General features: G+C 47.0%; 1 protein-coding gene across 1 annotated transcript; it reads left to right on the top strand.

Annotated features, from left to right (window-relative positions):
• The first annotated feature begins 105 nt into the window (after positions 1 to 105).
• Positions 106 to 17,215, top strand: LOC119845185 (migration and invasion inhibitory protein). Its single transcript, XM_038377114.2, has 11 exons — positions 106 to 145; positions 2,604 to 2,658; positions 6,778 to 6,968; positions 7,689 to 8,162; positions 8,803 to 8,905; positions 9,550 to 9,661; positions 10,964 to 11,028; positions 11,451 to 11,580; positions 11,997 to 12,093; positions 14,939 to 15,046; positions 15,382 to 17,215. The coding sequence occupies exons 3-11, from the start codon at positions 6,786 to 6,788 to the stop codon at positions 15,544 to 15,546; spliced, it is 1,437 nt and encodes a 478-aa protein (XP_038233042.1). The 5' UTR covers positions 106 to 145; positions 2,604 to 2,658; positions 6,778 to 6,785; the 3' UTR covers positions 15,547 to 17,215.
• The last annotated feature ends 1,059 nt before the right edge of the window (positions 17,216 to 18,274 follow it).

The following is an 18,274-nucleotide window of genomic DNA, read 5'->3' as shown; positions in this document are numbered from 1 at the left end:
GGGAGCAGCGGCCAGGGGAGCCCGCCGCCCACGTGCGCCCGCCCGGCGTTCCGGGCCGTTGGGCCGGTGCATGCTGGGGACGGGCGCGCTGGCCAATCAGGGGGCGGCTGCGGCTGGGGGCTGCGAAGCGGGAGGCGCCTGGAGGGTGAGCGCGTGCGGGGCTGGGGAGGCCCCGCGCCCCCTGTGATGCCGCGGGGGGGGGGGGACCCCCCCTCATTCCGGGCATGCAGGAGCCATCGCCCCCGTGTCCGACTCAGCCCTGCGGCTGCTCCAGGCGGCCCCGGACCCCCGCGGGGGCTGGGACAGGGACCCTTCTGCTCGCTGGCAGGGGGTGCGCGCGGGCCGCCCGCTCTGTGCCCGGCTCAGCCTGGGCAGGAAAGAGCTCCGTGGCTTTTACTGAGGGGAGGCTGCTTCGCCCCTCCCCCCCCGGCACCCCCCCCCCCCCCGGGGAGCTCAGAGCCCGACAAACGCCGTTAGAAAGAGCAGGGCAGACCGGATGACCGGTGCGTAATGCGCGGGCTGCCCTAGGGCCGTATGCTGTGCTTGTGGCGTCTGCACGGTAGGGCCTCTCCCCTCGCTGCGGGGAGTTCTGTTGTTTCCTTGGCGCCCTCTTCACCCAGGAGTCCTGTATGCACGGGGGGGGGTGATCCGTGTCGGGCGTCCCGCCGCCGGGGTCACAGGCACCTGTAAACAAGCGAGATGTGCTTCCTACGAGGTGCTTCGGCGCTATAGTTTTGGAACAGGTGTCACAGTAGCAGCCGTGTTAGCCCTGTATCTGCAAAAAGAACAGGAGGGCTTGTGGCACCTTAGGAGACTAACGCATTTATTTGAGCACAAGCTTTCGCGAGCCACAGCTCACTGCATCGGATGAAGTGGGCTGTAGCTCATGAAAGCTTATGCTCATATTGAACGGTAAATGTGTGAGAAAACATGTATCCATTGGCTCAAATGGATTACCGACAGCCTGTTCAGGAAGGACAGGCAGGGGAAAAGAGGAGTTGCCTTTGTATAGCAAAGATGTCTACAGAGGTGGGTTTCAGAGTAGCAGCCGTGTTAGTCTGTATCTGCAAAAAGAAAAGGAGGGCTTGTGGCACCTTAGAGACTAACAAATTTAGTAGCGCATAAGCTTTCGTGAGCTACAGCTCATGCATCCGATGAAGTGAGCTGTAGCTCACGAAAGCTTATGCTCTAATACATTTGTTAGTCTCTAAGGTGCCACAAGTACTCCTTTTCTTTTTACAGAGGTGGGAGGCAGACCTGTTGACAGTCTTTGGGTGAGGATAACAAGGGTAAAAACCACAGGCACTGTCATGATCGGGGTCCACGACCACCACCTAACCAGAGAAAAGAGATGGCTGAGGCTTTACTTAAGTGACTAACAAAATCATCCAAACGACATGATTTCGTGGTGATGGGGGTGCTTCAACTACCCGGAGGTCTGTTGGGAAAATGATACAGCAGGGCACAGGTTATCCAGCAAGTTCATGGAATGCATTGGAGTCAACTTTTTATTACAGAAGATGGAGGAAGCGACTAGTGGGGAGGCTATTCTGTATTTGATGCGAACACATAGGAAGGAACTGGTTAAGAATTTGAAGGTGAAAGGTAGCTTGGTTGAAAGTGATCATGAAGTGATTGAATTCATGATTCATAGAAGTGGCGGGGGGAAAACAGCAAAATAAAGATAATGGACTTCAAAAAGGCAGAGTTTAGCAAACTCAGAGAAGTGGTAGATAAGATCCTGTGGCAAGCAAGTCTAAGGGAAAAAAGTGTTCAGAAGAGTTGTTAGTTTTTCAGAGACATTATTAAAGGCCCACAAGAGCAAACCATCCCAATGAACTAAGTCAGATTATGAAGGAAGATATATAAAAACAGAATCATAAAAGGATCGCAGGAAACATTTTATGAATACGCAAGAAGCAATAGGAAGACCAAGGACAGGGCAGTCCATTACTTAATGAGGAGGGAAGGACAATAGCAGAAAACGCAACAATGGCCAAAGAGTTTTAAATGCCCTTTTTGTTTTAGTTTTCACCAAAAAGGTTAGCAGTGATCAGACTAATATAGTGAAAATCAATGTAAATGGGGTAGAACCTGAGGCTAAAATAGGGAAAGAACAAGTTAAGAATGACGAGCTGTAGCTCACGAAAGCTTATGCTCTAATAAATTTGTTAGTCTCTAAGGTGCCACAAGTACTCCTTTTCTTTTTGCGAATACAGACTAACACGGCTGCTACTCTGAAACCTTAGACTAAGTTAGATGCCTTCAGGTAGGCTGGGCCTTATGAAATACATCTTAGAATACTTAAGGAATTGCCTGAAGAGAATTCTGAGCGATTAGTGATTATCTTTGAGAACTCGTGGAGGATGAGAGATTCCGGAGGACTGGAAAAGGACAAATATAGTACCTATTTTTAAAAAGGGGAATAAGGACAACCCAGGGAATTATAGACCACTCAGCTTAATTTTGGTACCTAGAAAGATAATGGAGCAAATAAACAATCAATTTGTAAGCACCTAGAAGAATAAGGTGATAAGTAACACTCACCATGGATTTGTCAAGAACAAATTATGTCAAACCAACCTAATATCCTTTTTTGACAGCACGACAAACCTTGTGGATGGGGGGAAGCAGTGGATGTGGTATATCTCAACTTTGGTAAGGCTTCTGATATTGTCTCACCTGATCTTCTCATCAGCAAACAGGGAAAGATAGCCTACTGTAAGGTGGATCCACAACTGATCGGAAAGCCGCACTCAGTTTCTTTTATCAATGGTTGACCATCAAACTGGAAGGGCGCATATCAAGTGGGGCCCTGCAGGGATCTGTCCTTGGTCCGGTACTATGCAAAGTTTTTATTAATGACTTGAGTAATGGAGTGGAGAGTGGGCTTATAAAATTTGCAGATGACCCCAAGCTGAGAGGGGTTGCAAGCGCTTTGAAGAACAAGATTAGAATTCAAAATGATCTTGACAAACTGGAGAAGTGGTCTGAAATAAATAGGGTAGTTTTCAATAAGGACAAATGCAAAGTACTGTGCTTAGGAAGAAATAATCAATTGCACAAATACAAAATGGGGAGTGACTGCCTAGGAAGGTTCTGGGGGAGTGGATCACAAACTAAACATCGTATATACTATACTGTATGTTATACAGTTTCAAATAAAAAAAAAGCAAACATCAGCCTGGGATGTATTAGCAGGAATCTTGTAAGCAATTGCCGAGAAGTAATTCTTCCTCTCTACTCAGCACTGGTATGGCCTCAGTTGGAGTACTGTGTCCAGTTCTGGGCGCCACACTTCAGGAAAGATATGGACAAATTGGAGAGCTACAAAAATGATGCAAAAAGAAAAGGAGTACTTGTGGCACCTTAGAGACTAACAAATTTATTTGAGTATAAGCTTTCGTGAGTTACAGCTCACTTCATCGGATGCATTTCGATGAAGTGAGCTCACGAAAGCTTATGCTCAAATAAATTTGTTAGTCTCTAAGGTGCCACAAGTACTCCTTTTCTTTTTGCGAATACAGACTAACATGGCTGCTACTCTGAAACAAAAATGATGTAAGGTATAAAAAACAAGACCTCTGAGGAAAGATTAAAGAACTTGGGTTTGTTTAGTCTGGAGAAAAGACTGACAGGCACATAACAGTCAAAGTTTGTTATAAAGAGGAGGGTTATAAATTGTTCTCCTCATCCACTGAGGACAAGCTAAGACTTAAATTGCAGCAAGGGATATTTAGGTTGTACGTTAGGAAATATTTCCTAACTGTGCGGGTAGCTAAGCACTGGAACAAATTACCTAGGGAGGTAGTGGAATCTGTGTCATTGGAGGTTTTAAAGAACATGTTAGACACACACCTGTCAGGGATGGTCTAGAACAGTGGTCTCCAAAGTGGGGTGCGCGCAAGATGATCAATTGGGGGTGTGTTTCCCAGAGGGGGGAAAAAAGGGGGGTGCAGCCCTGAATCCTCCGGCCTGTGGAGGAGCAAGGGTAGCCGCGCAGCCAGTGGCCGGAGAGAAGCGGCACTTTCCCCTTCAAAGCCGGCCGGAGAGAAGCAGCACTTTGAAGGGGAAAGCACTGCTTCTCTCCAGCCACTGGCTGCCCCTGCTCCTCCTGAGTCCTCCGGCCCGTGCTCACAGGGCCACATTCCGAAAGGGGCTTTACAGCTGCAGGCCAGGGCCCTGAAGCCCCGAAAGCCCCTGCGTTCCGGGTGGCTCTGCCTGCCGGGGCGGGGTGGGGGGCAGCTCCCAGAATCGCACCAAACAGGAGCTGCCCCAGGTAAGTGCTCTGCACCTCCTGCCTGCCCCAGCCCTGAGCACCCTCCCAGACCCCGCATCCCACCCTGAGCGCCCGCTGTATCACAAAGTGTTAAACCAAGATTTTCAAAAATAATAAAACATATTCAATCACATTGCTCTCACTAAAATTATTATTATTAATAATCATTTTTAGTGGGAGCAAAAAAGATTTTTTTGTATCAATAAATAAAATAATTTATTTAAAAAATATTGTTTATTTCATCTTTAGCTCATCGTTTTTTCATTTCTATTTTTTGTGTTTTATAATTTACATAATATATTAGTACAGTAGTACATGTATATAATTTATACATATATTGGGGGTGGGTGCTCAAAAAATTTTTACTGATAGGGGTGCGTGATCAAAAAAGTTTGGAGACCGCTAGTCTAGAATGATAATATTTAATCCTGCCTTAGTGCAGATGACTAGACTAATGACCTATTGAGGTCCTGCATTTCTATGATTCTTTCCTTTATAAAATCCCTTTTCCCTGGCTGGTGGCCCAGCATGCTGGACAATGAGGCAGTTGTCCTGTCAAGACAAGCTTTTGTTGTTTTAACTCCCTTACTTGTATTACTAACGAGAGAGGCAGCCTGGTCTAGAGGTTGAAGCATAGGGTTGACTGTCGGTACACTTGCCCTGTCTGAGTCACTGATTCACACTCTGGCTTTGGGAAAGTCATTTCCCCTCTTTCTGCTCTAGTTAGCTCATCTGCAAAACGTGGGTGACAATACTGACCTACATACTTTTCCAGCGTCTTCTATGGATTAATTACTGTGTGCACAATGCTTTGAATGTGTACCTTTCTAGGAATTATTAAAATAGCTACGATTAAACCAAAAAGTATTTTAAAACCCTAGGCCAAAGTTATCAAACAGAGATACAGGTGCTCCATGCCTCTACAAATCAGGGTATGGGGTTTGGTGCCTAAATTTAGGCTAATTAATTTAACAGGTTTTCACATTCTCATGTTCAATGAAGGGTTATTTAAACCCAATTTCATTTAAATATTTGTTTCTTTTGATACTGTCTCGCATGACCTCATAAACAAACTAGGGAATTGCAACCTAGATGGAGTTACTATAAGGTGGACGCATAACTGGTTGGAAAACCCTTCCCAGAGAGTAGTTATCAGTGGTTCACAGTCATGCTGAAAGGGCATAACGAATGGGGTCCTGCAAGGTTCAGTTCTTGGTCCGGTTCTGTTCAATATTTTCATCAGTGATTTAGATAATAGCATAGAGAGTACATTTAAAAGTTTGCGGATGATACCAAGCTGGGAGGGGTTGCAAGAGCTTTGGAGGATGGGATTAAAATTCAAAATGGTCTGGACAAACTGGAGAAATGGTCTGAAGTAAATAGGATGAAATTCAATAAGGACAAATGCAGAGTACTCCACTTAGAAAGGAACAGTCAGTTGCACGCATACAAAATAGGAAATGACAGCCTAGGAAGGAGTACTACAGAAAGGTATCTGGGGGTCATAGTGGACCACAAGCTAAATATGAGTCAACAGTGTAACACTGTGTTGCCAAAAAAAGCGAACTTCATTCTGGGATGTATTAGCAGGAGTATTGTAAGCAAGACATGAGAAGTAATTCTTCTGCTCTACTCTGCACTGATTAGGCCTCAACTGGAGTATTGTGTCCAGTTCTGGGTGCCACATTTCAGGGAAGATGTGGACAAATTGGCAAAAGTCCAGAGGAGAGCAACAAAAATGATTAAAGATCTAGAAAACATGACCTGTGAGGAAAGATTGAAAAAAACGGGTTTGTTTAGTCTGGAGAAGAGAAGACTGAGAGGGGACATGATAACAGTTTTCTAGTACATAAAAGGTTGTTACAAGGAGGAGGGAGAAAAATGTTGTTAACCTCCTGAGGATAGGACAAGAAGCAATGGGCTTAAATTGCAGCAAGGGTGGTTTAGGTTGGACATTAGGAAAAACTTTCTAACTGTCAGAGTGGTTAGGCACTGGAATAAATTGCCTAGGGAGGTTGTGGAATCTCCATCAATGGAGATTTTTAAGAGCAGGTTAGACAAATACCTGTCAGGGATGGACTAGATAATTCTCCTCCCAGGAGTGCAGGGGACTGGACTAGATGACCTCTTGAGGTCCCTTCCCGTCCTATGGTTCTGTTTTTGTTTTTTAAATCATTATGGTTTATTTCCTCTTGTAGGTTTTATAATCCCTTTTTAAGAGCACCCAGATTAGGGGCCTAAATTACTTGATAATTTCCCGAGGGGAAGACGAATGAAAAATGATGCTTGTGCTTAGAGTGCATAAAGGGAGGAGACTTTTGAGACTGATTCCTTTCTCAGGGGATCTGATCAAAACTCCAACTGTAAGAAAACCCTCCAGCACTTGTAAGTGTCTCTATAGAGGATTCCCCTCAATTTGTAACTCAGCTGGCTCCTCCCAATCGGTTCCTTTGTGGAGTGCTCACAGTTATGGGACTCACCTTTCTCTGGCCCTGCAGGGACCATCATGCAGAAGATGGAGTCAGAGCAGCTGGAGAGGCTGCGTCATGCAAACCAAGATCTTCTGGAAAGGCTCAAAGCGAAGCAGGAAGAAATCAAGAAAAGACTTCCTCGCAAACCACTTTCAGCGTCCTCTCTTTCCAGAAGAACAACTCATGCAGAGAGAGCTGTCCCTGTTCCTAAGAGAGGGGTATTTGCTGAGCTGGGCTGGGTAGGCTAGATAAGAGTGGTGCAAAGAAGCAATGATGCTGTCGCAGAAATGCATTTTCCTCTCTAACTGTTCCGTGCCTGGGGCTGAGGTTTCCTAATATAAAAGGCGTTTTTCAAACCTGCGTACCCAGAGGCACGGGACTGGAAATGCTGAGATCCACCAGGCACGGGGCTGGGAAGCAAATGGGCACCACGGTGACAGGCAGCAATGCTGCAGAGAGAGTTGCTGGGTAGATGAGTGCAGGTGCATGAGACTCGTGCAATCCAGTGGCCGTGGAGTCTGCTGGAGAAATACACGATCCCATGGTCTGAGCTACGTCCGTCTAGCAAAGGCTCTGCCTCTTGTCCCCATGAGACGCAAGGTGGGAGAGAATACAGTTCCTAGCTAGGGTAGCGTCTGTTATGCAGGTATCTCCAGCTGAGGCGAGAGGAGGGGTATCCTGGACCATTGTCCTTTAATTCTCCACCACCTCAGAGGCCACCCATTGCCATGATTCTCGCCTGGGGGCATAAAGGCCTAGAAGTAGCCTATTCACAACCATGAGGCCTTCCCCCTTCTCTCTCCGGGAGCCTCTGTCTGACTCTGGCATGGCAGGGTGGAGATGCGTAGAACGGTATGAGGCTGAGTTATCGTAGTGCTAATTCCCGAGCTGTCTCCGGTCTCTGTGTGGTGACATGTGGGTCTCTGTGCTCGTTACAGAAAGAGAACCAAGTCCATGCGAGGAAGGCCGTGACGGACCCTGTGACGCTCGTGTCTGTGGAACCCGGAGCCAGCGCCGCCAGGGCAGCCCTTCATTCGCCATTGAAACACGCAGCCTGCAGCAGGGTGGGGAGGGGGGTGCCACACCACAGAGCGGGGGTGTATCCGGGTTCCCCCAAGGCAGAACGAAGCTTCATACCGGCAGCGTCCATCACCAGAGACACCTCCAGAGTGGCCAGAGACGGCAGCGCCCTGAGAACCCCAGAGGAAGAATCCACCCTTGGGAAACACAGAGAGGGCAGAAAGCAATCCACTGTGCTCCACAGCACCCAGGAAAGGGGCAGGCCAAGGGCTGAGGCGGAGACAATGCTGGGCAAGACCCCAGCGGATGGGAATGGTTGGCGGCGAGTGGTCGTTAGAGACTCCAGGACTCCCAAATCAATCCTGCTGACACCTGGGGGTAAAGAAGCCACGGTAAAGAGCCCGATGGGCATCGGCCTGAGCAGCTCAAGCCGGGTGGGGGGGAAATAAATGTCCGGAGCCGAATTGTTCCATTCCTAATAGTTGAGGGCCCCTGGCAACTTGCCCACCCTCTTCCCGCTTCTCTGTGGAATGATCCATCATCCCACTTCTGGCCTCACCACGCACATACGGGACAGGCAGCACAGCTACTGGCTTCCCACAGAGGGCCCGGGGGTTACCTCCGTTGCACGGCTTGTTTCCATCAGCACAGAGTATACATCCGGCACGCATTGTTGCCGTCATCCTGCAGGGCAGCTCAGGGCAGGTGGGGTAGCGTTGTCAGCATGGAGCTGGAAGTCGGCAAGCCCTGCGTGCTAATTGCGGGTCTGACACTGACTTGCTGTGTGGCCTTGGCCACGTGTCTCCGATTTTCAGATGGGGAAACTGAGGCAGAGAGGGTGAGAGACATGCCCAAAGCCAGGCAATGACTTGCTGGTACAGCTGAGACTAGAGCCCAGATTTCTCAGCCCCGTTCATTAGACCACAGCCACCCCTCTTTCTACAGCTACCAGATAGGTCCCCTTTGAGGAGCACAGTGTCCTTGTAGCCGCATAAGGAGTCTCTAGTAAGCTGTGAACTCTTTTCACCCCAGAAGGAAGCTGGCCGTGTGACTTTTCTGTCGGACCCTGAGGAATACACCATCCCCGCCGCTAGCTGGTCAGCACGTCCTTTCTTGGGCTACGACTGGATTGCAGGTGAGTCCTAACCCCACTGCACATCTGTGTTGTTATTGGGGTGATCTGGTTAACTGAAGGGTTAAAATCACAAGTCACCTCCTGTAGGCCGAAGGGTACAGACGCAGGTGCGGGCCCGGGGCTGGGGACTGTGTGCACTTCGAGGTCAGGGCATAGTGAGCTGTTGCCCAAGGTACGACTGAAAAGTCTGCAAGTTGGCAAATGTTCTCGGCACAAGAGCTGCAGTTTTACCAAGCCAGACACGGTTCCCCTGTCAGTGCAGAGATGACCTGCGCTTTCCTGGAACGGCCGGGAGGAGACTGGCCAGGAATCCTTGCAGCTGCTGTAGGGCTGAGAGAATTTGAATGGGGCACAGAGTAGCAGGAGATAAACGAAGGACACAAGGAGGAGAGATCATTTCAAGGGTTTTTGCACTAGCTGTGCAGAGTCACAGAAGTCACTGGCCCCATTGGGCCACTCCTTTGACAGAGGCAGTATCTGCTTGGCAGTTGGCCACGCTGTTCCATTTGTGTCTGCTGGTCTGATCGGTTGCCCTCTTTGGCACTGAGCAGCACCCTGGTTAGCTGACCACTTCACATGAGCTTTCCCAGGTCACCTGCCTCTGATGCAATTCTAGCTTTGAATTTCCTTCTCCGTGTTCCCAGGGCTGCTGGAGACGGACTCGTCGCTGTCAGAGAAATCTGAGCAGTACTTCTCTGAGCTCAGGGAGTTCCGACAGGTGAACAAGGAAGCATGTGTCCATGAGGAAGACCTGGGGTAAGGAGGGGACTAAGGTGGTAGTGAGCTGCGCTAAGAATAAGGAAGAACTGGTGGGGGGTCTGCCACCTTCTCTGTGGAGTAGGAGACTATGAGGATGGTTCATCCAATTCATCAGCAGGTCACTGAGCGTTTGCTCTCTTTCTGGGAAGCAGCTGTTTGCTTTTGAACTAGAGCCAGGTGTGGAGGGTGAACTGTACCATTCCCGCATGGCCAAGAAACCAGGAATGTCTGGGAGCGATTGAAATGGATTTCTGAACTTGTTCCTGTCATCAAGTACAGTAAAAGTTTTGTTATCTGGCATGTTGCGGGAATGGAGGGGGGTGCCAGTAAGTTAAAAATTCCAGTTAACTTAGAGTTATACTTACCAATGGGAGGGAGGGAGTTTGGGTGTGGGGGAGGCTCAGGGCTGGGGGTTGGGGCACGGGAGGGGGTTCAGGGTGTGGGCCCTGGGAGGAGTTTGGGTGTGGGAGGGGGCTCAGGGCTGGGGGCGCAGGAGGGAGTATGGGGCGTGGGCTCTGGGAGGAGTTGGGTGTGGGGAGGGGGTTGGGGCACTGGAGGGGGTGCAGGGCACAGGCTCTGGGAGGAGTTTGGGTGCGGGAGGGAGCTGGGGGTTGGGGCATGGGGGGGCACGGGTTCTGGGAGGAGTTTGGGTGCAGGAGGGACCTGTGGGTTGGGGTGCAGGAGAGGGTATGGGGTGCCAGATCTGGGTGGCACTCACCTCGGGTAGCTCCTCACAAGCAGTGACATGTCTCTGCTGCTCCTAGCAGAGGCGCGGCCAGACTGCTCTGCACACTGCCTCTGCCCACAGGCGCCACCCCCGCAGCTCCCACTGGCTGTGGTTCTTGGCCAATGGGAGCTGTGGAGCCAGCACTCAGGGCGAAGGCAGTGCACGGAGCCCCCGTGGTTGTTCCTCTGCAGAAGAGCAGCAGGGACATGTTGCCGCTTCTGGGGAGCCACACGGAGCCAGGTAGGGAGCCTGCTGTCTCCGCATCAAGCGGACTTTTAATGGGTATCAGAAATGCCGGTTTCTAGAGCTTTCTGGTTGGTAAAGTGCCGGATAACGCAGTTTTTACTGTATATTCTAATGCAGCAGGTCTGTCCTCTGCCCAGAGATGGGCATTTTCTCTGTGAATAGCCTTTCGGTTTCTTGGTGTAAGTGTAAAGTGTGACGAGTGCTTTCCCACCAAGCCAGTCCAAAGGGGGTGTGGACAGCAAGAGACCCCCTTCGCGGGGGATATTGCAGTGTTCCCATCACTGTCTCCAGAGTGCATGGCAGTGACTGAATCTTTGTTTCCTTAGACCAGAGGCACCGGATTACTTGGCTCCTGAACAAGAAGCAGATTTGGTTTCCAGTTCCCATCAGTGTAAGATGAGATATCTTCCAAATCTAGTTTCTAGGCATGGGCAGCTGTGCTCTGTGGCTTTCTTTTTGGAAAATCCCTGCCTTAAGCCTTTTAGAAGAGTCACAGAAAGAATTTACAGTTCAGCCTCTCCAGCCCCACTTCCCACTCCAAAGAGGCAGGAGTCCCTTGGCTAATTCTCTTTCCTATCCTCTGTTTCTCCAGTGTTCTCTGTAATTGACCTGACTGACTGGGCATTAAGTTGAGCAAGTTCAGTTAAAACTGCATCTGTTTTCAGGAAACGGTTGAATGGGAGGGAAATTAACGTGTAAAAAGTACTTTGGGAGAACAAGCGGGGTTTGGTTCTGTGTGGTGCGTACGGTGCATTGGGGAAGACGAGTGCCAAAGGTGGTGAATGAAGTAACAATCTCTCCTCTGCTCGGCAGGTGTTTATTGCTATCGATTAAACAGGCGCCTGTTTACCGTCCCTGTGGATTCACAGTCTGCCTGCCCCGTGTGTAAGACTCCAAGAGCCCGACCGCCTGCCGAGACGCTGGAGGAACCAGCCTATGTCAGGTCTGTATGGTGCTGGTAGCCCGAGTGGCACAGGAAGCCATCAGGGTAGATAGAGAATGAGCTACGTATGGGGGACGAGGCCCCTTTAAGATGCCTCCTTACAAAGTTGCTGTCTTAGGGGAGAGGGAGCTCTGGGCTTTGAAATGCAAAAGGGTCAAATTCAGCTCTGATGTAAGCAGGAGCAGCTCCCATTTGAAGTCAACGGCAGATGTACTCTCTTACCTTGGGGCTGAATTTAGTCCAGAGTCTGGGTGTACACACCAGTCCCTAAGGAAATTATCCAAAGCTCATTGACTTAAGTAGGCATTGGATGAGGTCCTAAGGCTCCAGGTGTGGCAGGAGGAGTGCAGATGCCTTTTGCTCTGAGATGTCTCTCCTGGAGGACCTGCACAGTGACTTCCTCTGTTTGGTTGCAGGGTCAGCATTCCCAGGTCCACCCTCCTGCCTGCCTATAAGTACAAAATCCATCGCAGGAAGAGCTTTGAACTGGCAGATGATCTGGCTTTACCCTCGGTAAGTTTCCACCTTCCCATTTGACTGTTATGCAGGTGGCTGCATCATCACCAGTTGAATGGTAATAGCAGCATGTTAGGAAAACAAGAAAACTAAGAGCTTTGATGTGTTAATGCCGGGGTTGGGTCTCAGCTAAGATTCCAGAGCTGAATACCCCCAAACTATGAGGAAGTTCAGAGCGAGGCTTTGAGACTGGTCCAATCATGGTGTCAGCCAGGAAGAACCAAACCTAGGTGCAAACTCTGCAGCTCATGCCTATTTGTAGCGCAGTATAATTTATATAACCCCCTGCATACACTGCGTGTGTCCAAATGCTATACACTGAGAGCAAATGCCTGCAGAATTGGGTACAGTGGCTCTGCCGCAGACAGATAAGGCCAAAGAATGCAGCAGAGAGAGAAAAGCAGGCTGTTGTCTTTACTGCTTGCAACTGCAAATAAACAGTTTTGCTGCTAAAATGCAGTAAACAGAAGCGTGTGGTAAAAGGAGACAGGCAGGATGAATGGGTAGAGTATGGACCAAAGCCCTAAAGCAAAGAAGGAAGGTATTTATAAAGACAAGGTGTATGTCTACAAAGCAAAAATAAAACCCACAGCTGGCCTGTGCCAGCTGACTCTGGCTCCTGAGACTTGAGCTGCGGGGTTGTTTCACTGCTGTGTAGACTTCGGAGCTCAGGCTGGAGCCTAAGCTCCGGGACCCTCCCACCCTGCAAGATCCTAGAGCCCAGGCCCAAGCCCTGAAGTCTACACAGCAGCGAAACAGCTCTGCGAGTGCAAGCCCCACGAGCCCAAGTTGGCTGGCACAGGCCAGCCACGGGTGTCTAGTTTCTATGCAGACATACCCTCAGTGGCTCGGCGAGCAAAGAGCTCCAGAGAGACGGACCTGGGCTTGAAACTTTTGTCATTGAAAACTGCAGATTTAAGTTGACTGAAACATTTTGTGAATTTGTGTCAATTTCGCCAAATTGTCAAAAAACCCAACAACCTATAAAATACTGTTTTCCAGAAAAACAGACACATTTAGTTTTGACAATTTCCAAAGGAAACATTTTGATTTTTTTTTTCAGTTCAAAACAACTTTTTGATTTGAAATTTCCTTCCATTTGATTTAAAAAAACAAAACAAAAAACCCTTTTGAAATTGGAACAAAATGTTATGTTTTTGGGTCAAGCAAAACATTTACTTCAACCCAAAACAAATATTCTTTTGGCTTGTCAATTCAGTGAAAAACTTGAAAAGTAGTACTTGAGGGGCAACCTGAAACTTTTTTTTTTTTTTTTTTAATGCCAGTTATTTGCACAGCTTCAGCCAAAAATTCTGTTTGGAGGAGCTGAGTGGGTAAATGGAGGCCAGGGTATTGAGTTCAGAATGCTCAGGAAGCTGATGTGATAAATCTTGCAACTACGTGTTAGTACGTGTTGTATGCCGTGTAGCTGTGAGAGTTCCAGATTAGTAGAGAGATAAGGTGGGTTATCTTACCCATCTTTTCTGTCATTGCAACCAGATTTGATTTGACAATCATTGGTTTTATGTTTGATTTCAAACAGCAAATAGGAAACCTTGATTTAAATTAATAATTTTAATCTTGTTTGTGTTTGTACTTTTTACTTCTTTTCATACCGAAAGGTTGGTTGTGATTGCTTGGTACTTCTTTTTGCTAACCAGGAGGATATACTAAATTTATATGCATTTATTTAAGAATTCTATAGCTTAACATTCATTTATTCAGATTCTTAACTTTTACAACTGTTTTATTGTTAGAAAATGATGCATTTTATTATAGTTTTTTATGTTAGAGAATGATGCTTTTCTTCTTTAGTAGATGATTCATTTTTTAATTGTGTTTTGTGTCACAAGCTGCATTTGGATGGAAGTTGGAATACAATAAAAAATGCCTCAAACCAGCATTTTAAAGGATTCTTTTTGTTTTATTAGTTAAATAAAACTGCCATAAGCGTGCTGGATACACAAGAAAACACAAAGTGAGGTCAAAATGTTTTGTGTTTTAAAACTAACTGGTTTATTTATTAAACAAAGGAAGCACTATCTGTACTAGTAAATTCAACAGATTGTTTCTGGTCACCATGTCCTTCAAGATTTTAGAACTAGTAGATTTCATCCTCTCACACCTAATTTTTATCCACAGATTGGAAAAAAGGGTGGGGGAAAACTTGCCTGCTTTTCCAACTCCTAGTGAGTTTTTCAACTTTGAACCAAACTAATTGAATAAATTGATATGAAGAAAATTCTCTCTCCACCTGCAGAAGAGGCTACTGCAGTTAAAAGCTAGTTTACCATTTCAACAAATTCTGGCTTCAAGCACTTAGCAAGAAACTTCCACCAGTTCAGGGCTTTGACTTTCTTTAAAATTTCAGCAGCCAACATGTACTGCTTGAATTGTATTACTTGTATTTAATGTAAAAGGTTTTAATAGAGTATAGTAAGGTTAGGCCTAAACATAAATTTGTAATAATTTCAAATTTAATTTTAATTAGTTTTAATTTTTGAAAAGAAAACGTGTATTTAGGTAAAATTTAAAAAAATCCAATTGTTTTGATTTAATCTTTTTTTTTTAACTGCTTTTGGAAATGGCTGGAAGCCAGTGAAGGGGACACATGGAGGAAGTGAGGTGGCTTTGCCTCATGGAAAGAGAGAGCAAGTCTGGCCACAGCACCTTAGAACCTCTGTGAAGTTCTCATCAGTCCCCCTTTGGGACCATATAAAGCTCTTAAAGAAATGAACTCAATAGTCTCTCAGAGTCCCCTTTTGGAGAGACTGGGCTGTTGCTTTTCTGGGGGCATGTACACTACCAGAGAAGGCATTCACAGATAGAGCTCTCCCCGCAGCACTGCCTGGCCGGCTGGGAGAATGTCATCCCCTCCAGCAGTCCCATGCTTACCAGTTTGGATCTGCGAACTTCACTGCAACAAAAACCTACTGACCATTCTCACCTGGTAAGAACAGGCTATTCTGAGTTGCCTGGCCCCTGTTTTCAGGGGCCCACGATGGTAATTTACTGACAGCTGAGCAAGAGACCTAGAGCGCATCGGGCTCAGTTTCCCCACTTGCCCCATGTAACTGGGTATGAAGCCGGGAAGCATCAGCCTTCCAACGGGATTTCTGCCCTTCCGGGGAGCGATGCTGCTGCTGGGCTGCAGTGTAATGTAGCCATGAAAGGGTTAATTAAGCTGGAAGATGAGGCACTGAGCCAGCTCTCTGTGTTATGACGAGATGGGGGGAGTGGGATATTTGGTTTTGTAGGTTGATCGAGTCTTTGTTTGGGGTGTAGACCTTGGCGCCCCGAATGTCAGGAGGAACCAGAACGGACCAGCTCCTAAACCTGTCCCGCTCAGCTCATTTCAGACTTGGTAATGCTTCTCAGCGGAGAGCTCAAGACAAGCCACTATGCTACAGAACAACGCCGAATTCAAGTCCTACTGTCTCAACTGTATGAGCTGCTGACCTGATTACCCAGGGGCCGTGTGGGATACTGGGAGTGAGTAGAAATGGCGGCGTTTGCCTAAAAATGAACCTTTAGAGGAGAGATTTTTCCAAGCCCTGCAAGTGAAAACGCTGTCGCAAAAATCCATGGGCACGTGTGTATTGGAATTGCGCAAGTTGCAAGGCGACAATTGCAGAAATTGCTTGCAGTTGGCCAGTTTTGGCCTCTAACTGGCCACTGGTACATACAGTCACCGCAGTTGTGTGCATGCGTTGTACTTTCCCACCCAGGAATGTAAATTGAGTGTACGTGGTCAGTTGCTGTAAAAGACATCTGGTAGGTTTAAGAAAACAGGATGACTAGTTAGTACTGTTCCCTGTAATAAAACAGCCATAGGGTATATTGCAATAGACAAGTACAGAGTTCATCCACCCAGCTCATAAAAACAATACAGTTGACTCATAAAACCAAGAATTTTGGCTCTCTGGACAAAGAGTTGGGACTGTGGGCTGCATGGCACAGCATGGGGTATGCAAAGATGCTCAGTATCATGCTTCCAGGAGGTTTGGAACATGAGTAATTCTTACATTAAAGAAGAGTGACTGTGTTTTAGTTCTAATAAGAAAAACATGTTTGTTTTTGTGCATTATCTTTGGAAGGAGGATTTGGTGGATCATGTTCAGCATAGATCTGTGGGTTGGGGGGGAAGAAACCATTGTCAAAGAAAGAGGTGTTTTATGATTCACAAAGCCACAATATGTCTTGGAACATTCTGAAGTCATGTTTACCTCTGATTATAAAAGACTGGTGGGAAGGCGTTTTGAAGACATGCTCATGTAGGTTTTTAATTGCATTGAAATAATGGGTGAGAGTTAGTTTGAGGCCTGTTACGTGGTGTGGTTTTATTTTCCCTTTAGAAAACAATAAAGAAGGAGTTTATATTTTCTGGTATAACACCTGGAATGTAGAGTTGTGGTATAGGAATTCTGTGGGTTGTAGTCAAGCCTTCTTAACTCATAAGTAAGGCTGCAATTTACTCATGGCAATTTTTAGTATAAGTCATGGACCGGTCTTGGGCAATAAAAAAATTCATGCCTGTGACCTAGCTATGATTTATCCTATAAATACTCCTGGCTAAATCTTGGGGGCTGTTGCTGCGGAGGGCACCCCAGGGGGCTGCTGGTGCAGTAAGCCGGTGCAGTCCCGGGGCTGCTCCAGCCATGCTGGTGTAGCTGGCTTCAGGGCCACCTGAACAGCTGGCCCCAGAGCCAGCCACACTGGCCACTGCAGAAGTCATGGAGGTCACTGAAACTCACGGAATCCGTGACTTCCGTGACTGACACAGAGCCCTACTCATAAGAGTATTTAGAAACCTTGGTCCACACTTATCCCTAGGGTGTAACATCATTCGCTTCTATGGGCTTAGCCCAGGGATGAGTTTGGCTCATTGTCTGTTAGTGTTACAGAGCTTACTACAGGCACAAAATGCAGCTTGTGAATTTAATTAAAAAAAAAAAAAAAAAAGCGGGAATGTATTTTACAAGACTATGAATGGAATAATTTTAATATTTAATTGAAAGCAATTTTGTTTTAAATGAAGCATTCCTCTTTAGTGTTGGAAGTTTAGATATGGTTGTGTTGGGTGACTGGATGAGAAATAAAAAATGAAACTGACTATAAATGGAAAGTGCAACTGATCATTTTAGTTTCTTTGCCTTAATGTGAAGGCAGTGCGAAAAAGGTACAACAAACAGTATATCAAATATGATGCAAAGTACGTGGAATTTGTAAAGTTCTTTCCATTTTGGGGCCACAGAAACCTGACACACCCCTCAAACTAACTCAAATTACAGCAATAAAACTTCATTGTGCGAACTTGTATCTTAAGGCAGGACTCCTTAAAACCTTTTCACCACTAAACCCTCAAATCATAAACCCTTTCCCAGTTCCTGCCTGGAATAATGTACAGCGTTTATATAGAGTGTTACACCCCCACTGGTCCTTTTTACGCACCACCGTGGTTACACCGTAGCCATGTGAACTTGCTGCTGTTACACCCCCATCCACATAGGTTATCCCTGTATTACTAATGGGGAAATTTGAAACCCAAGCCGGTTAAGTAACTTGCTCAAGGCCACACAGCATATCAGTGGCAGAACCAGGATTACAACTCGGGTCTCCTGGCTCCCAGGACTGTGCTCATTCCTACAGACCATACTGCCTTTCTAAAAAGGTGGTCTGTGAACCCTTTGGCTCCGTATGGGAACCAGTAATGCTGGGAGAACAGGTGATTTTGTTAGTGTCGTGCTACGTGTCAGCCAGAAAATGAGTAGTATCCTGTACTGGAAGCCGTGAGAGGGAAACCAGCTTCCCGGTCTACACTTGACCATCTTCCCAGGTACGTGAAGAGCTAGGCTCTGCTGAATTGAAACGAAGCCAAGCACAGGAAGTTCCGAAGACGCTGACTGGCGCACGTGTTCTATAGAATGGCCCGATTTGACAGCTTTTTGTGATGTTGCTACGGGAGCAAGTAAATATCCCCTGCTAGGTTCCAGCAATTCCAGGTGGACTCTGTGCATTGTGGATTTTGTGATCCAGCCAGAGTACTTGTCCTATTCTAACCTACATGGAAGAAGGATTGAGTATGTTGCTATTCCTGAGCTCTGAGCTGTGGTTGCTGGGGTGTGTTCGTGGTGCCAGTATACAGCAGACTGTAGGTAATTGTTACTATTATTATTTG

This window comes from Dermochelys coriacea, chromosome 18, assembly GCF_009764565.3.
Source record: "Dermochelys coriacea isolate rDerCor1 chromosome 18, rDerCor1.pri.v4, whole genome shotgun sequence".
NCBI lineage: Eukaryota > Metazoa > Chordata > Testudines > Dermochelyidae > Dermochelys > Dermochelys coriacea.
Note: the sequence above shows the minus strand (reverse complement) of the source record. Positions and strands in the feature narration are given on the sequence as shown.

Excerpts from the sequence above, each read along its gene's own strand:
- LOC119845185 (XM_038377114.2), top strand. The coding sequence starts at position 6,786 with ATGCAGAAGATGGAGTCAGAGCAGCTGGAGAGGCTGCGTCATGCAAAC. Across the intron at positions 6,969-7,688 it reads TCCCTGTTCCTAAGAGAGGG|AAAGAGAACCAAGTCCATGC; the intron begins GTATTTGCTGAG and ends TGCTCGTTACAG. Across the intron at positions 9,662-10,963 it reads GTCCATGAGGAAGACCTGGG|ACCAGAGGCACCGGATTACT; the intron begins GTAAGGAGGGGA and ends TTGTTTCCTTAG.